Genomic DNA, 19,491 nt, shown 5'->3' with positions numbered 1-19,491 from the left:
TCCACATTACCTAAAAGAGTGGATCTCATAGTATTCAGGTAAAAGGCAAAGGTATGGAGTAGAGAACTATGTAAATCATTGAAAATCTTGAAGTTCCATTGATTATGATCGTAAGTGTTTCTTGCCTTTCAATTGGTACTATCTTGGCTTAGGTGCTTTATGCTTTAATATGTTGATTCCTTTCATTTGGTGTACTTAAGAAAATTTCTTCTTAATCATGGTATGCTTAGATATTTTGCTTTATATGTATGATCTTGCCTTTTTCAATTGGTATATGTGTTGCAATGATCATCATGTGTGTAGCATGCCTAGGTTGCCTTTAAAGTGTAATATCTCTTGAGGCATGTTTGTTTCCACTAGCCATAGGTTGAATAATATCATTTTTTAATTGGTATCTTTTTGTGATGCAATTGATATATTATGCCTAGACCAAGGTATGTTGTGATCCCCTCTATTTCTGATGATGCTAGAATGTGCAAAGAGCAAGTCATTCAAAGACTTAATGCACATCTTTAGGGGGAGCACACATAACTTATGCCTTTTAAGACTAACTGTTTCTTGAGTAATCCTATATAGTCTCAAGATGAAATAGGGAAGATGAGCAAGATATAGAGCAATCAGGACTTGAGTACCTCTGCAAGTCATGTAATTGGTATCTAAAGTTGTGAGTAATTGCATATTTTAAAATTGCTTGTGTTTCTATTGTTTTCTCCATGATGGTTTGTAATCCTAGATGTTTTTTTCAAATCATGGAGCCATTTTAGTGTTTCACCTGTGTAGTGGTAATCCTTCAATTGGTAACCTTGGTAGTTTGTTGCAATTGATGTCTTTTGTTGATCACTAGAATAGAGGTTTCTCTTGTGCCATTTATGCTATAACTTGTTCTAAGTCTAGTGTCTTACTAAAAAAAGATCAGGATAAAGGACCGGCCACAAGTGTGGAGGATCTCCTAGAGATAAATCTGTCAAGGTGGAAATCTTTAATTGATGACATAGGGAACTCCGCCAACTTAGATGAAAAGGACACCATCACATGGTAAAGGTACAAAAGAAGGTATTGACTTTTCTATATTGAGTATTTGTACCTTAATTTCCCTCCAATACTTGTGTTGCATATGTTTAGTGTGTAAGGGGAGTAATGTTAGTGTGTTGCATTTTCCATGCTTCATTCCCTGTTGTCCCTTGACATCATCCTATGTTCTTATTTAAATATGGTTTTGGTGTTTGATGTCAAAGGGGGAGAATTTGTGTATTAAATCTTACCTCGACCTAAGAGGAAAGCTTATCTTTAGGGTGAAGGTGTTTTGTGTAATAAAGGGCTCAAAGCTCAACCATGTGATGAGGATGAGCTAAGGTGGGGTTTCCCTGAGTTTCTTTTGATCTTAAGTGGGAGAATGCTTTAGTTTTGTTAATTATGCATATCATATGCTTCTTATTGTATTATATGGTGATAATGCATAATTAGTGCTTCTGTTGCTAATTGACACTTTAGTATTGATATCATCTTGTGTTTGGTGTGTAAATCGATCAATTGGTATCTATCATACTTGTTGTTTATCTTGTGAAAGATATTCATGTTTTCTGTTTAATTGGTGTTTAGTGGTATATTGATGGTATATAGTGGTAGGTTCATATCCCTGTGGTATATTTGTTTAATTGGTGTTTAACTTTGATTTTGTGCATTTGTATGTCATGCACATCACAGTTTGATTCTTAACACTTTGCACCCCGCGGATGCAAAGTTGTAGTAAAGCCTCGCACTTAGCCTAAGTATGTGCTATTTGGCATATGAGGCCAAAGTTAAGATTTTTCATGTAAGCACACATTTAGGGGGAGCATTCTCTAGCTTAGAATTCAAAGTTGTGCTTTAAATCTTAATCTTGTGTAAGATTTAATTGTGTTGCCATCAATCACCAAAAAGGGGATATTGAAAGCTCTATTGTATGTTTTGGTGGTTTGGATGACAACCCAATTAAAGGATCGACAGGTGTGTTAAGTGTTGGATAGGTGCTTAGTGTAAAGCTTGTAAAGTTCAACACAAGTGTTCAAGAATGAAGAAGAACATTGCTTAAGTGAAACTCAGTGTGTGTAACTCAGAGAGAACTTATGAATCCAAGGATAAAGGCAAGAAGAGCTTCGAGGTACCAAGTGCACGGGAGAAGGTCATGCAGTCCAAGGAACCCAAAGCCAGGGGTGAAGAAGACTTGCAAAGTCTAGGTTGATTGTATTGAGAATATATATGGTGCATCGAGGATCATAACTTAAGAACGTGACTTATAACCAATGAGGTAATACTATGGTTATGTGGTGTAAGTCACAAGGCTCAAGATGAAGCTCAAGAAGTGAACAAGGTCACTAGAAGGAGTAGTGTCAAAGCCAGAACCTAGAAGCAGCCCAAAAGAGCTAAGTTCACTTTGACCTTTAGTTTGTGTTGTTCCTGTGTTTGGATAATGTTCTATGTGACCTTTGCAGGGAGTTGGAGCTCATATATGTCAATCCAGATCAAGTCAAGCTGACTTGATGGTTTAGAGTCCAACATCGACCTCAAACATGCCAAAATGAGTAAAACGATGAAAAAGGTTAAGTATGTAAGGTGTGAGTGTTCAACTATGGTGCATACACCTTTTACTACATGTTTGGTACTATGATTTGCTCTCTAACTATTTCTTTAGAGAAAGTGCCATTTTGTGCTCTGTTTGAGGAGAAACAGAAAAGCTGGGAGAAGAACAGGAAAGAGGTAACTTTCTAGGACTAAGTCAATTGGATTATACTCTAAATGTGCTTGTCTATGTCTCAGGAAAATCCTCCCAAAAGTTGAAGTAAAATGGAGAAAGAATGGAGGAAAAAGCACTTAGTATGCTGTTGGCTGGCGCACAGGACAATGAATAGTAACTTGTCCAGTGCACAGGACAGTGAATAGTAACATGTCCGGTGCACATGTCAGTGAATAGTTACATGCCCGGTACACACAGTTCAGTGACTAGTAACATGTGTGGTGCACAGGGTAATGAATAGTAACATGTCTGGTGCACCGACGGCTAGCCCTTTTAGAGAAGGAAACTGCCAATCAGATCTGCAGGCGACCGTTATTGTGTGTTGTCCGATGGCGTAACGGACAGTCCGATGCACCCGCAGACAGGGTAGGTTGGGAGCTTCCAAATGAAGCTCCAACGACACCTAGGCCCCTTGGGACTATAAAAGGGACACCTAGGCGCCTCCATCAAGGGTACAAATGCAGCCAACAAGTCCATACATCATTGTGATCAATTTTCTCTCTCTTGTGTATCTCTCTAGTTTGTGTTGAGGTGCAGTTATAAGCCTATAGAGAGAGGGGAGGTGCTGCTGAGAGCAAGGGCAAGATCTTGAGCGTTGTTACTCTGCAGGGGTGATGTCAAGAATATTGTAAGCAGCCACGACATCGTTGTAACCATCATCAACATAGTGGAAGGCTCTATTTGTCAAATTGACAGATCTGAGCAAACAGAGGAAGGAGTTGAAATAGACTAGAAGCCAAGGTGTGGCTAACTCCAACGAGGACTAGGCAAGCCTTTCAGACTTGGCCGAACCTCGGGATAAATCTCTGTGTATGTGTGCTCTGCTCTGTGCTATGTGTTGTCTCTCTGTCTTAATTGTTTTTTATACTTGCACTTCAATACTTATCTATGGTACAAGCTGTCTTTGAAGTGCAGGGTATTTTGAGACAGGAACTTCAATTCTGCTATGACCTACTCGAAGGGTCTTTCATTCCATTGTGATCTAGTCTTCAGGTAGAGTAAAAATTTCTAGTTTTTAAGTGTTATTTTTTATTCACCTATTCACCCCCCTCGAGGCAACATCTAGATCATGTTCCTGTGTAAAGGGAACTTTCATGGAGGACAGGCTCAATCGAGCAGCCGAACAAAGCTCCCTGACTCGAGCATCACGGACGGTCCGATGCTCAAGAAGATGGTCCAGCTGACTCAGCTGGACAGTGTGCCCATGACCAGAGGCGTTGGCCTCCACTTAAAGCAAAAAAGGGGACACAGGGGCAAAACACAGTTCACATATGGTCGCCTAGTCAAAGTCGGCCCTACTTTTGATCAATTGTTCTCCAAATATGCTAGCAAGAAGGCCATTCTACGCGATCGGTCAATAAAGAAACACTGGTCACCCGCTAAAATAAAACGACCGAATAAAACGGCTCGAAAGGCGACGCAACGAGAATCGCCTATTCATCCAGTAATGTCAGTATACTTTCCACCCGCCTACTCATCGTCGATATATTGTCCTGTTCAAATGTTGAATGGTACGACGATGAACATGTGGTACATGCATAGTCTCTTTGCCTATTTAGGCTGGGGGCGGCTTCATTCTATACCTTTTGATCCATTGATCAGATGGTCATGCTGAGAAAGAATCAATCCAAAATGGTCTTTATGCGCTGAATAATCACCGTATTAGATTGAAAAGTCAATGACTTGCAACAGACTTGGTTCATACTTCGGAAACAAAGTAACTTGTGATAATGATTGTTTTCGATGTATGCTGATAGTGCATATGCTTTTGGTTTTTCAATCTTCACCAAAACTCAGGGATCATATGTTGAACACCAAAACAGATTGTGCGGACGGTCAGTGGTCCAGATTGTCTGTTGTAGCGGCGTGGACCGTTCACACGTGCGCAGAATCAGTTAAGGTTCCAAATTCCTTGCGAGATTTGTTAGCAAAATCTGCAGGATTAACTCGAGAACCGACTTGTAACGTGTCCAGACCTCCACCCTTTATACAGATGAAGGGGCACGGCCGATTGAACCCCATAATCGATCCAATCAAATCTACTTATCAAATTTATCTTATTTGTACTCTTCTTTCCATTCCTTAGGAGTAAGAGTAATCTAGCCCCAGTTTAGATCTAGTTTAGTCTTCCACAACCATCCCTCTTCTACTCTACACCGATTAGGGACGCCCCGGTGGCCTGCCGACCCTGGAGAAACCCTTGGAACCCTTCTCCTGATGAGATCTACTCGAACGCGAGTTCTAGGGTTCTTCACGTAGAAGAAGACCCTGCGCCATCATGGACAGTCCGGCTCCAGGCGCAGACCATCCAAAAACGTGCAAAGGAGGATCCGCTCCTGCGTCCAGGTCGTGGACCTTCTGGCCTAGGGTTGCGGACCGTCCGTGCCGCTGCAGAGTACACCGCTAGGTGGTTCATTCTAGTGTTTGACGCCTAGATCGGCACCAACAGATGAGTTTTGGAAAGTTTACGCTAATCAATTATATAGTTGTCTAGTCCATGCTCCCTACCGTTCCAGGTAATTATCTTTCAGGCAAGGCTTCTTGTTAAAAAAAATCTTCCGGTCAGGAGCCAAGTCAACCGGATCAATACACTATGTTCCTCAAAGCTTATTTTTGGCGCAAGGAATGCAGAGACGAAAAAAAAATCCCTGCATCAGGAACGGCTGCAGCCTGCAGGCGTATTATTACATAATAGCTCCAACATGAATGCACTCCAAACTGAGACATATACATATAATTTTATGATCAACCAGCCCTCAATCAGTTCTTAGGTCTAATCTCAAGGCCCTGAACAATAAGCCCTTTCTTCCAGTTGCCTCCAAACCTGGCCTCCTTCACACTGGCACGAACCACTAGGTCGTCGTCGCCTCCATGGTTGTACCAGTCTCCTAGCTCCACCTCCATCCAGCCATCAGGCCTCTCATGTGGGAGCCTAGGTGGAGCTCCTTCCTCGGTTACGCCGTTCTCTTCGTCGCCGACGTGGTAGCTCTGTAGTCTGATCCAGTGGGCCGTTGATGTGCCCCCCTCTCCGACGCTGACCGATGCCTCCTGAAGAGGAGAATCCAGGCCAAAGCAGTCATCGGCCATCTTGAATACCAGGTAGGCTGCATAGCGCGTGTCACCTGACAGCATCCTGCATGGCATGCAACCGGAGATGTCCAGCCAACAAACCGCTAACAGTTCAGCGCATGTCGAGAACCTGTATGATTTTAAAACGACACAATTCAGTTCATTTGATTTCATTTTCACTCCAGCCATGTTAGATTACGGGTGCCGATGCAAATATATGTCACCCACAGGGCATGAATACAACCTTGAGACTGTCCGTGCTGGCTGCTAATTCTACTGGAGATGCAGCGCCGTCTCACACGGTCACACCACACCCTCCAGTAGCATCGGGTGTGCCACCGCCTTGCCCCACGCCCCCACGGCCCCCACCGCCCCGTGCACCGTCATGGCACTACCGCCCAGGCCCGCCCGCGCCGCTAGATCGCACCGCCACCGAGCCCCTGCGCAGGCCGCGCCAACCCCGGCCGCCCCTTAGTTTTTAAACGTTAACGTATCATTTTAATTTGTAAAGTGCTAATTTATGTCGGACATGGCGAAAATTAGTTGATAAATGTAATTAGATGATTAATTGTTTAGATAAATTAGTGATTCAATTGAGTTTATTAGAGATTAAGGTAATCAGTTTATTAGATACTATTGCTTAGATTAGTAAACAATGCCTCGATTAGTATATATTGCTTAGATGCTTTAGTGAATTAGCAATTGTTCTTGGATAAGTAGTTATTAATTTAATTATGTAGTTTGTATTATTTATTTAATTTTTTTATTTAGTTTACTAAAATAATATATTGATTAGATGATTCTTTTGTGTGATTTAGAAAATTTTCCAATATTAGGCAATATTTTAATAAAATTTACAATTGTGATTTAGAATTTTTTTTTTATCTCAACGCTATGGTGGTCGTGGGGATGGGCTGGCTGAGGTCGCGTCACCGTGGTGGTTGCTACGGCCGAGAGAGAGAGGGTCCATCGTGCCCTCTAGGAGCTTATCATACATATATTAATATTCAAATTACACTCTACAAACAGTGTAATGTATAATACAAAACTATGTTTTTTAACTATATATATGGATGCAATGTACAACAGTTCACTCATATGATAACCAAAAACATTATTTTTATTATATATTACTAGAGAGCAGTTTGAATATGTGTATACGTATAGTAAACTAAAACTGCTCGAGATAGTCATTAGTGCAGCCACTCTTAGGGCTGATTTGGTGAACCGGGATCCCGGTAGGATTGGAGGGGATTGAGGGAGAAATTAGTTTATTTCTCCCTCAATCCCCTTCAATCCTCCCGTGATCCCCTTGTCACCAAATCAACCCTTAGGATCTCCACCTATGTTGCTAATGTGGCTACCGCGAACAAGGGTGGCAGACTGCACTGGAGACCCGGCCTAGTTCAGCAGCCACAACAACCTCCTTGGCTGCAGCAAAAGGCCCATGCTCGTGCAACCTAGGAGCATGAGCCCATCATGCTGCGTGGCAATGGTGGTGACCGAAGTGGAGTGGCTAGTGTCGTGCCCACGGTGGAATCTATTGGTATAAGCACCAAGATTTTGTTATGCATGAATTGCCAATTTTACTCTTTTTAGGATTTATCATTATCCATGTTACTAATTAACTGCTTAGTTTAGCTATAGATGAAGATGAACTGTTTATCATGTTGATGAACTGCATGCCTAGTTGGTATAAACTAATCTAAGTTGATAATGATGAACCACAAGAATTGTTAATAACTCCACCCCGTAATCAAGCTTACCCGTGAAGCTCTCCGCGAATGCCGCTGCTGGCGAGCTTGAACCCACCTCCGATGAACCGCGCAACCCATGCCTCTCTGTCGCCAAGGTTTGCACCCGGGAGGACTATCGCACGCGAAGACACGAACCTCCCCACTGATCCTTATCCTTGAGCTCCTGCGTCGTTCGCCACCCAAGCTGGTTCGCCGCCGTCGCCGTCCCGGATCTCTTACGCCCCCTCCGTTGTAGATGAACACATCCGGAGGAGTGCAAGCTCATGGCGAAGCTTCACGTGCGAACCCAACATCGTCTTGTCGTCAGTGTCACCTGTGCGACGCACGCCGGCAACCCCTTCTCCATCGCCTGCCATCCTTCGTCGTCGAGCACCTTCGCCACTCGATCGATACCGGTGTGCAGGCATGCAGCCAGATAGTTTCGCTATAATGTTCTTTTTATCGTATCTTCTTCGTTATAGCTCCATTTGGACCTATTCTATTTTGCATTGCGTCCGTCGTGACCTAAATTACACGCTAGAGGAATCGTTTTACATCGTTCATGTTTGTAAAAATAAATTTAATATTAATTTGGTTGATTGCCTAATAAACATGCTTTGTTTAATGGAAAGCGACATAGAGGAGTTATAAGTCGTTGCTGCTGGTTCGTGTTCACGTTTTCTCTGAAATTTAATTTCACCCGGAAAAATTAAACAAATATGCCGTGGGTATCCAAAGTACTGCAAAAGCAATAATGTGAGAGAAATTCTCTAATATACCTAGATGTGTGCTAGAGTAGACACATCGTACTAGTTTGAGAGTCTAAAAAACTAGAGAGGATAAGAGGTACTAAAATCCTTTTTTTATTTAAAATTTAATAAGAATTGAATTTTAACCCATCCAATCTATTCGGTTTTGTAGCTCTTAAACTAGCTTGAAGTGGTGTTGTGTCGCCGTCCGTGATTATGCATGTCGATCTACGTGTACTCTGGCTAGGTTCCTCGAGACCTCGAAATTGCTTTGCTCGGTAGAACAACTTAGAAGCATTAAACTATAGATGCCGGACATAAGCAAACCTTGAGTCTTCGCGCACTATCCAGCGCCAGTAGTCCGGCGTGTCGACCCAGATAATAGCCATAGCCCTGGCCGCAATCATATAGGACTTGGCGCCGGTCTCCCTGTCCAGCCACGCGCTCTGCGAATCAGACTCACTTGCTCAGCCTCTCTCTCTTTCTCCTCTTTTATGTTTGTTTGTTTCTGATATATGAGTCAGCACAACCTACCATGAGGCCATCTTCAACGAGGGCATGGGTTTCAGAGAGGCGAAGGAAGAGCTCCTTCTTGGATCTTGGCGGAGGCGTCGGGTAGACGAGCGGGGCGAGGTCAGCCGGGAGGAAGCGTGACCACACGGTGTCGGAGTCGGCCGCGGCGCGGAACGCCGGCGACACCGTGGCGGCGATGCAGGCATCCCTCGGCCCCGCGGCGGCGCGGGAGATCACCGACACGAGGACGTCCGCTGGCAGCTGCTGAATGCCTTCCATCGGTTGCAGGTCTTGGTCGTCGGCGGCCGGTTTCGGTGCTTTATTACTTGGACAGGACAGGAGAGACTTGGTGGGTGGAAGAGTTTTGCTCTCACCAGGCCTTTTCAGGAGAGACTTGGTGGGTGGTTGGTGGGAGAAGACACTTGTGTAGACATGACACAATTTTACTGTAAATTTATGCACCGATGTCTCATAAACAGAAATACTTATGCCATTACTAGTAATTTTATATATGGAAGCTAAAGATTGCTTTGTAATTGATATGGGAGTTACAAATGTTGCTTTTGTGAACGTAATGAAATAATTATTAGACACCATTTTTTTTATTGTTAGGGCATGTACAATGGAGAGACACCAAAACGGATTTTCAAGCACTAGAGACAATTGAGAGACTTTATTATACAATAGAGTGTTTATAAATATAGTCTATTAATAAATGTATAAATGAATGTGTCTTAGAGTATCGGATCGATAGAGAAGACGAGGAATTCGTAACAAAAGCAAGTGAAGGCGTCTGTTACGATTTGGGTTACGAGTCAGACGTCTCTTCACGGAGAGATAGCTCCACGATTTTTTTACCCTTTTAGACACCTCAAGAGCCATCTATATTAAACATCATTGTAACTTTGTAAGTGCCCTTACCATGCTAGGATAACTTGAAGAGTTTTAAATATATGTACTGAGTTTTAAATATATGTACTGGGTTAACTGGTAGAGAATAGAAGAAGTTTGATATATATCTTCACAAGGAACCAACGGAGAAACAATAATAAACTTTGATTTCGATTTTCTTCAAGAAGTTGTTGAAATATAGTATTTGTTATTTCTATTCAAGCTGAATTTACTGTACAAACTTAGGCCGCCTTTAGAACAAAGAAAAATTTCTTGAATCGTACGTTTTTTTTTTGCCTGTCGTTCCAAAGAAGCGCTTAGATGGATGCGGACGATCCAATTTTTCTTCAACCTCCTTACAATTAATTGAGGCCGCTGCTTTTTCTTGTGTCTGGCGGTCCTGTGACCAAGTTGTCTCCCCAATCAACTTGGCAGTAGGTGATCTTTCGCTGTTTTGACAAAATGGATATGACTGGCCATCTGCTGATCCAATAATTCCTTTTTAATTCCCGCCCTCCTTCGCTCGCACTCGCACACTACTGGAGGGGGGCAGGGCAGAGCAGAGCAGAGCAGCCGCAGCCATGGTGCATGTAGGGGAGATGCTGGCCTCGGCCGTCATTAAGGAAGTTGTTCGCAGGCTGCCTGCGCTGCTCCAGGCTCCCGTCAAAGGTCCGGCAAAGATGATCCGGAGCTTCAGGGAGGACCTCGACGAGATGAAAATGACGCTCGAGTCCATCAAGGCAACCATGGCGGAAGCAGAGCAGCGGTCTATCAACGACGAGACCGCGCGGCTGTGGCTCAAACGGCTCAAGAGGGCAGCCTATGATATCTCTGATATGTTTGATGAGTTCGAACACGGCAGCCCACCGGGCAAGAAGCTGCAGGGCCCTAGTTGGTTCGAGGTATGCATGCACGCACGCACGTATTAAACCTATACATATACTGCGGTATATACATTTGTAACCCTTGGATCTGTCTATTTGCATATGCATGCTTTCACGCCAAAATATGTAGACTTGGTAACTTGATGAATGAATTGTTTGAACAGATAATGTTTAGCCGTGACATGGCTAAGAAAATGAAGAAAATGAATAAAAGGCTGAAAGAAATAGCAGAGCAATGGAAAAATTACGGCGGGATTGGCCGTGTATCATGTGAGCCCAAAAATGATGCTGCTGAGGAACAAGAAACAACTTCAAGTTCATCATCAGCCGTGGTTGTTGGTCGTAGAGCTGAGAAACAAGCAGTCATTAATATACTGCTTAGCTCCAATAACACATACCCTCAAGAAACTATTAGTCACTGTACTGTTATCCATGGACTTGGTGGTGTTGGTAAGAGCGAACTGGCAACATCAGTGTTCAATGACGAAAGAATCAAGGAGGCCTTTCCTCAACGGGCATGGGTTTGGTTGGGCCAAAATTTCCGCGAAAAGGATATTGGAAGAGCTATAATCTCTATAGTTGAATGTGGATCTTGTAATCTCGAGATTCTTGAATCTATATACCAACATCTCAGAAAGGTGCTCCTGGGTAGATGTCTCATTGTATTGGACAATCTCTGGGATTCAGTTCACTTAGCCAAACTGCAGGGTGAACTAGGAAGCAATGTTTCGATCTTAGTTACTTCACGCAGAGAAATTCAATTGAATATGCCCAGATCGACATTATTCCGCTTGGATCCATTGTCAGAAAGATTTAGCCTTGATTTAGTTAAGGAAGTTGCATCCTCATATTTTCCTGCAGGTGATATTCCAGAAACTGCAATGGAAGAAATTGTAAAGATGTGCGGAGGTGTACCTTTGGCCCTTAAATCTGTTGCGTCACAACTGAGACCAGAAAGAAGCGTTAAAGAGCTGTTGAGTTTAATAAGAGCTATCTCTCCGCCCAAATCAGATTATGGAACAACGGATATCCAGGACCGTGTTCTTGCATCCCTTAAGCTGACATATCACTTAATGTCCCCGAGTCTCAAGTTATGCTTTGCTTACTGTGCAATTTTCGCTAAAGGCGATGAAATTGATCGGGAAGGCTTATGCCACCAATGGATCGCTCTTGGACTAACTGAAAAGATGTATGCAGAGGACAGAGTCCGTGACTTATTGACCATGTCATTTCTTCGGGATCCAGAGCCACCTGCGGTGAGTTATACACCCTCAGTTACATGATTGTAGAACTCAATGAAATAGTTTTCATCCTTTCTTCCATCGGTTTAAAGTAGCCATTGGTTAAAACTTAAAAGTATCTAATACTTCGATTTTCTCTAGGACTTTTTATACAAAGACAAACTGACCCACTAACTAATTACTCCTTACTACAAACACTTGAGTTCTCAACCCATCTTATACTGCTCAGGTTCTGTATTCAGAAAAGGCATTGCTTAATCCATTTTTTTGGTATTAATTTTTTGAGGAGTAGACAGTTAAAATTAAAAATCTTATCTTAATGCTGAAACTGCACCTTTTCTCGACTGCGAACCTTTTTAATTTTGTGCACTTCTATCTCGCAAATATTTTTTGATATGTTGTTTTGGATACCAAGCATCTTGAAATTATTTGCACAAGCCAACTATTTTGCATGGCTAAGAATAACAATGGAAATTTATAGTTATGACACTATCCTGTGCTATTATAGGGACCTTCGCTTGATGATTGAAAATTATTTTATTGTTAATTCATAATAATTTTATCTGTCCTATTGACAGCATTGATTTTTGTTACACTGACATTAACCCTTTTTTTTATTTATAAGGCTATTCGTTTCGTTACGGAGAAGTCTTTGATGAAGAATGACTCTTTTAACATTTCAGTTACATGATACAAAATTATAATTATACTAAAGTATTTTTCTAGTACGAATCTAGTGACATCAATGGTGTATGGCAAAACTTATGTATTGAGTCATTTATGGCAAAGGATTGTTCTATTGAACGAAAATAAGCATATAATTCCAAATGGAGGAAATAGTAAGATATCTGTCATTGAATTTCTCTGTGAGTATTTCCTAGTATAATTTGAATATTCAGCATAGAAAAATCATACATAATAAGACAGATTAATTTCTCTGGAAATTGTATGAATTAGAAAATGTTTGGGAAATGTATGAAATGGAAAAAAGTTAACTATTGTGAGAATGACTTTATATATAAAAGTGTATATGTGTCAGGATTTATGCTATTTTCCAATCTCCATAGTATCGTGAATTTCATAGCATATATTGTTACAAAGTACATTGCCTCAGTCCTTTTTTTATCTAGATGCAACATTTGGCATATAGACATATCTATGGGGGGCAATCTCACAAAAGGTATAGTAAATAACGATATTGCACTCATCTCAAAGAAACTAGATATTTTAAGTTAAAACCAAGATTGCATCATGCAAATTTCACCAAGATAATCTTAATTGAGCAAGTGATTTCATTGATCTGATGTGTTACTTTTTTTAGATCACGAGGAGCAGTTCTGGTGGTTCATCCAAACTTAAGATGCATGATCTGGTACACGACCTTGCTATGTTAGTTGCTGATGATGAATTGCTAGTTATCAATCAGGAGTGTGTGGTATTTAAATCTGATTCACCTCGTTATGCCATGGTTTTTGCATGTAAGTTGGAAAACTTGCATAAGAATAAATTGCTAGCCGGGTTAAGGGCTCTTCATATAAAAGATTCTGATGGACTGAAATTTAAATGGTACAATTTCTCGTTTGTCAAATGCCTGCGGATCATGGATATTAGTGGGCTATGCACTGAGAAGCTTCCTTCCTCGATTGGAAATATGATGCAGCTGAGGTACCTTAATGCTTCAGGAATACAATGCGAAGTGCTCCCCAAAGCCATTGGCAGTTTATCAAAACTGCAATATCTCAATCTACATGGCAGTAGAATTTCAGCACTACCAGACTCAGTTACCAAATTGGGCCAGTTGATGCATCTGGACATTTCGGACTGTGTGCATCTGCAGACATTGCCCAACTCGTTCTGCAATCTCGAAAGCCTGTGTTTTTTGTCCCTAAAGAACTGCTGTCGACTAAGTTCATTACCTGACGATCTTGCCAGACTAGAGAATTTAGAGAAACTAAATTTGTCAGGATGCTCCTGTCTTGACACTTTGCCAAAATCCCTTGGTGAGCTGGACTCCTTAAAACTATTGGACCTATCAGGTTGTATGAAACTCACCATGCTCCCGAAATCTTTCATTAGCCTTACTAGTCTACAATACCTGAACATCTCAAGCTGTTCTGAGTTAGACATACCTGTCGATGCTCTTAACAAGCTCACAAAATTGAACTATATAGACATGTCATGTTGTCCAAAACTTGTAGGCCTCCCTCAAGAATTTTGCAGCCTTAAACATCTCCACACACTGAATCTCTCAGACTGTTCTAAATTAGCATATTTACCAGAGAAGCTGGGCCAAATGGAAAGCATCAAGTTCATTTTGCTTGATGGTTGTACGGAATCGGTGAGGAAACCTATTCTAAAACATAGGCTGGGTGCTGGTCTGCAGTCCTTACCAGCATTTGTCGTTGAAAGAAAGGCTGACAGCATACGGAGCAACATTTTCCAACTCGAACAGGAGAAGTTCTCTGAGCTGGAACTGTATCGCCTCGAGAATATACATACAGTTGATGAGGCTAAAGCACTGAAGATGCCTGATAGATCAGGACTACGTAGTTTGGGACTTATGTGGACATTAAATGTTGATCGATTCGTGGAAGATGAAGCACTGCTTCAGGCGCTTGAGCCACATGAGAATCTTAAAAAACTTACGGTGCAAGGCTACATGGGCGAAAGGTTTCCTAAATGGAAACTAGAACTTGGTTCCTCCCGCCAGGGCCATCTTCACGAAGTTGGATTAATGCATTTTCCAATGTGCAGCAGTTTGCCACAGCTTGGGCAGCTTGCAAATCTCAAGAAGCTTTACCTGTCCAGGATGCCAAAAATAAGGAGACTGGGAAGAGAGTTGTCTGATAACACTGGAGGGCTCAGGAATTTGCAAATCTTCACTTTGGAATATATGGAGAACCTGGAAGAATGGTGCACAACTATGACATCAGCTACGGGCCAGCAGCAGCAGGAAGAATTCATGTTTCCCGCGCTCCAAGAACTGACCATATACCATTGCCCTCTGTTAACGATGCGTCCCTGCCCTCCAAGAAGCATAGATTATTGGGAAGTAAGAGCAAGCAGTGGTGCAGCACAACTGCTTCTTCAGAAGGACGGCATGATGCAATCCGTGGCAGACTATATGGGCTTGCAGTGTCCCTTTGCTTACACCAGCGAGCTGCATGTTAGTGGCTCCAGCAGCAGTTCCACACTACTTCCTACTGACGGATGGAAATTCAATGGTTCTCTCATCACTCTAAAGGATTTGACAAGTGATTGCTGCAGTTTGATAGACAGATTGCTAGCCAAAGGTAACAGCATGCAATGTTTAGTTAACCTAGAGGTTTCAGGCATCAAAAATACAAATAGCTTACTGGAAGAAGTTGAATCAGTTGCATACTACACCCGATCGAGCCTCGCTAAATCATGGCCAGATTGGTTTTTACAGGAACAAGGCATAAACAGAGCATCACCACATTTTATAGTAACAGGTTATGCAAATTGTGGAGTCGATGGCTGGATTCATAAGGTGACCTCCTTTCTTGGCAACCTTATACGGATCAACATGGAGAACCTTCCTATGTGCGACTGCCTACCACCACTTGGTCAGTTGCCAATGCTGCAGGAACTGCGACTAAAAGGGATGCCTAAAATAAGAAGTATTGATCGAGACTTCTGTGGGAGTGGGAGTGGGAGTCAGCAATCGTCACACACATTGTTTTTCCCAAGGTTAACAAGGTTTGTTTTGAATGATATGCCAAACCTAGAAGATTGGGTCACTAAGGTGTCAGGTGCAAGTGATCCGTATGGCCAGGAGGAATTCATGTTTCCCAAGCTTGTCAAGTTGACAATTTGGAACTGCCCCAAGCTTAAGCTGAAGCCATGCCCCCCAAGAGCAATGGAGTGGGATATAAATAACAGCGATCAAGTAATAGCGTCAAACTATGATATAAACAGTGGTGGTTATCTTGTGACTATGCTGCAAGTATTGTTATGCAAAGTTCCACCCAGCAATTGGAAATTGCTTCATCAACTCCCTGGGATCCAAAGCTTGGCTATTGTAAGCTGCCACGGGATGGAAGCTTTGCCAGATAGCATTCAATACCTTTCCTCACTCCACTCGCTAACTGTAAGCAAATGTCATGGCCTGAAACACCTACCTGATTGGTTGGGGGACCTCACCTCCCTTGAGAGGTTGATGGTTGTGAGTTGCCCCCTGGAGTTCTTACCAGGGAGCTTGAGGCGCCTCCCTTTCCTTCGGTCGCTCACTCTGAGCCGTTGTGACCGACTGGCAGCACTGCCAGGGTGGATGGGTGATCTCAAATCACTCGTGACGATCACAATTGAAGAATGCAAGAGCCTTAAATCTTTGCCTAAGCTTTATCATCTGGAACATCTACACATTCAGTGTAATGACGAACTAGAACGTTGGTGCAAATCAGAGGTGAATCAGCATAAGTTTTCTCAAACTCTAAGGAAGGTATAGTTTTCAAGCGTATACTTTTTGATGTATTTCAGCAGTCAATGTTATTGTGTTTTCAAAATGAGATGCACAGTGTTTCACCATACTAATCAAACCAATCAGTGCCCCTACACGTGCTAGCAGTTTTAAGAAATCTAATTATTAAAAACATATAACTATTACTCCCTCCATCCCATAATATATATATATATATATATATATATATATATATATATATATATATATATATATATATATATTATAGATACTTCTAGCATTAAATTTTATCCTATAATGTATGTAGGGTGATAATGGATCATGACCCTAATTCACAATCCAACTATGCCCTAATTATTTTTAGTCCAAAGTTGTATAATATTATTACCTGGTCCTTATTGAGCTCGACCCTTAAATTTTCTACGCTAAATTAGAGAGCCCTTTACCACCTCTAAGGCTAGTTTGGGAACACCATTTCCCAATAGAAAATGAACTAATTTCCCTTAGGAAAATAAAAATACCATAAGAAAATATGGTTCTCAAACTAGCCCTAAATGTATCTACTTTTGAGGTTAAAGCGGGTTCTTTAGTATGAGAGGTATAAAATGCACTCCTGTAATAAATCTGCATGTAAATCATTTGTACATCAATTCTGACATGTAATAATAAATCTGCATGCAAGCCTCCCACTAGTTAAATAGGAAAGGTATACTTATCATCTTAATTAGCAAATGGAATTTAGTGAAAGGTATAAATATAGACTTTTAATATTCATCCTTAATATGTCCGAAAAACTCTATAAGTAGCAATTGTTAGATTGTCTCCATAGATCGTGCATATGGTCGCACAAAATACCGTTTTGCAGTGTAGATGACATCGTTCACATAGTATAGTTTGAAATAGGAGATGATGGACAAACTGTTGGAGATAGCTTTATAGTTGTTCGTCGATAAGTTTGGTCAAACAACCAATTTAAATTCCTTAGAACATCATAACTCTATAGATACCATAAAAAGTTCTCCTTTCCATCATCATCCATTCCTATGTATTTGATAGCTACTACATTGACATAAATATGCACCATGTTTCATGAGATGTTTAAATCAGTATATAAAAAACTAATATAAAGTAGCATCATACATAATTCATTACCACAGTGTATTAAATATTTTTGTTTGGATTATTATTTTCACTGATTCATAATTTCTAACCATGGAAATCAATATGCATGTATACATGATCTTCATGGTTAGATTTTATCTTTCTATATATTAATAACTAGATGGAATCCTGACCCATGGGAATTTCAACAGAATAGTATATTAGTACATGATGGTAAGATAAGAAGACTTAGTAAAGTATATTTTTGTTAGCAAGAGAATTTTGTTTACATAAATAAACAAATTTGAATGAAGATAAAATAAATATATGTGAAATAGCACACACATATTTAAAATAAAAAAGAGAAATAAATAGTTGTGATGACATGACATGCTGCGGATGTAGCTTTATAGCAATAGTCATGTTAGTGGCCTACACACACAGAGGATGACATGAGTGCATAATCTACAAGTGTATATATGGGATAGTTTATGATATTTTCTTCAAAATAGCAATGATTGGTAGCTAGATTAGATGAAAAATTAGAGGGTTAGTTTAGAGTTTTTAATAATTATTGTATGAGGCAAAGTTAGATGCAGATTTGATACATTATATTATTACAAATTGAAAATTAATAACATATGTGAATAATTATGGGGTGTTTGGAAGCAAAGTATTTTTTGGAGTTTTGAGCCAAAACCATGGTATTGGAGAATACAATGATATTTTTAGCTAAGAGGTGTTTGACAACCGTGTAAAAATTATATTTTCATACCATGGTTTTGATACATATTTTTGGAGTATTAGAAACTCTACTACAACCTAAGTTTCCATGACAATGCTAGCTTCCTGCATGTGTTCACTAAATACCATGGTTTAAAATACTTTGTTTCCAAACAGGCCCTTAATATATAGATTTAAGTGGCCCCTTTAGTTGTACAAATGTGAATAATTAATATTTTTTTTCTATCGTGTGAGATCATATTGCTTATCTTGAAACAACAATTTTGATGGCATTCGTATGCAGGGTTTCTTCCTGGAGAGTCCTATGGGGACCAACAGCTGCATCTTACCAGCTAGATCGTTGAGTATACTTTGGGGACAGGATGACAGATACTGGAGGTTGAATTCTATTCCTGAGTCCAGGTACGATTTACAAAACTTAAAGGAGCTGAATAATTCTTAATTTAGGTTCTTGGGTGCTCTTCTTGAAATGTTAAGCTACACAAAGTTTGGAAGAAAACAGATGTTTATAAAATTAACAAGAGTTTGTTACCTTACGAATCCAATACAAAGAAATGTAAGATGATTTCATAAAATTAACAAGAGATTTTGGAATGTAATAAATGTAAGCTGATTTTCTTTGTTATTATTAGGTTCGCATTATCGATGGAGCTCATAGCAGTCTGGTGGCTCGAGATTGAGGGATGGGTCCCTTTCGAGTTCCTCTCCACCGACACTAGCTATGATATATTCCTTGTCTACAAGCTGGCAGATGAGCATGATGGCCTCAGATGGGGGGAGTCCTACGTAGCAGTGGATGGAGTACACACCACTGATGGCGTTGTTTCCTTTGTAGACGAAGATGCCGTGCGTGTAGATCGCGTGGCTTACCCGGTTACCCGTTCAGAAGGTTGGATGGAGCTCTGGCTTGGTGAGTTTTACAATAAGTATGTTGATAGAGAGGTAAAAGTGAGTGTCTGGGAGAAAACCGATACCTATGCCAAGATAGGGCTCATCATTGAGGGCATGGAGATCAGAAAGAAGAGCGGGAGTATTAGCTAGGTAGGTACATGTTAGTAATGAACCTGATCTTGGGGAACTTGTCACATACTTAGGTTTTGCTTTTGCATGCCATGAATTTCTACAAGAGATGGCCAAACGGGCCGCCCGGCCCGGCCCGGCCCGGGCCCAGTGAAGCCCGGCCAAAAACCGGGTCGGGCCTGCTGTGCCAGCGGACTTAATTTTCTGTCCAAGCCCGGCCCGCAGCGGGCCTAAACGGACCGGGCCGGCCCGTTTAGCACGAAAAAAACAGGCCGAAAAGCGGACTAAACGGACCGGTAAGCACGTTTTAGTGTAAAAAAACCGGACTT

General features: G+C 41.2%; 2 protein-coding genes across 2 annotated transcripts; one reads left to right on the top strand and one right to left on the bottom strand.

The window, feature by feature from the left end:
- Positions 1 to 5,422: 5,422 nt before the first annotated feature.
- LOC100283810 (ATPP2-B12) lies at positions 5,423 to 9,191 on the bottom strand. Its single transcript, NM_001156708.1, is given in 3 exon segments — positions 5,423 to 5,972; positions 8,655 to 8,773; positions 8,862 to 9,191. Coding segments are annotated over 3 exon segments (816 nt in total). The 5' UTR covers positions 9,120 to 9,191; the 3' UTR covers positions 5,423 to 5,533.
- Positions 9,192 to 10,262: 1,071 nt separating this feature from the next.
- Positions 10,263 to 19,254, top strand: LOC100275648 (uncharacterized). The gene is made up of 5 exons (NM_001353763.1): positions 10,263 to 10,633; positions 10,780 to 11,871; positions 13,178 to 16,318; positions 18,426 to 18,544; positions 18,775 to 19,254. Exons 1-5 carry the CDS (start codon positions 10,313 to 10,315, stop codon positions 19,181 to 19,183), a joined length of 5,082 nt encoding a protein of 1,693 aa, NP_001340692.1. The 5' UTR covers positions 10,263 to 10,312; the 3' UTR covers positions 19,184 to 19,254.
- The last annotated feature ends 237 nt before the right edge of the window (positions 19,255 to 19,491 follow it).

The sequence above is a fragment of the Zea mays genome, chromosome 4 (assembly GCF_902167145.1).
Source record: "Zea mays cultivar B73 chromosome 4, Zm-B73-REFERENCE-NAM-5.0, whole genome shotgun sequence".
NCBI lineage: Eukaryota > Viridiplantae > Streptophyta > Magnoliopsida > Poales > Poaceae > Zea > Zea mays.
Note: the sequence above shows the minus strand (reverse complement) of the source record. Positions and strands in the feature narration are given on the sequence as shown.

What these genes read in the sequence shown, in the direction of transcription:
- LOC100275648 (NM_001353763.1), top strand. Translation starts at nt 10,313, where the DNA reads ATGGTGCATGTAGGGGAGATGCTGGCCTCGGCCGTCATTAAGGAAGTT. An exon ending in GGGATCCAGAGCCACCTGCG is followed by an intron (nt 11,872 to 13,177) that starts GTGAGTTATACA and finishes TACTTTTTTTAG; the next exon opens with ATCACGAGGAGCAGTTCTGG. An exon ending in AATTCTATTCCTGAGTCCAG is followed by an intron (nt 18,545 to 18,774) that starts GTACGATTTACA and finishes TGTTATTATTAG; the next exon opens with GTTCGCATTATCGATGGAGC.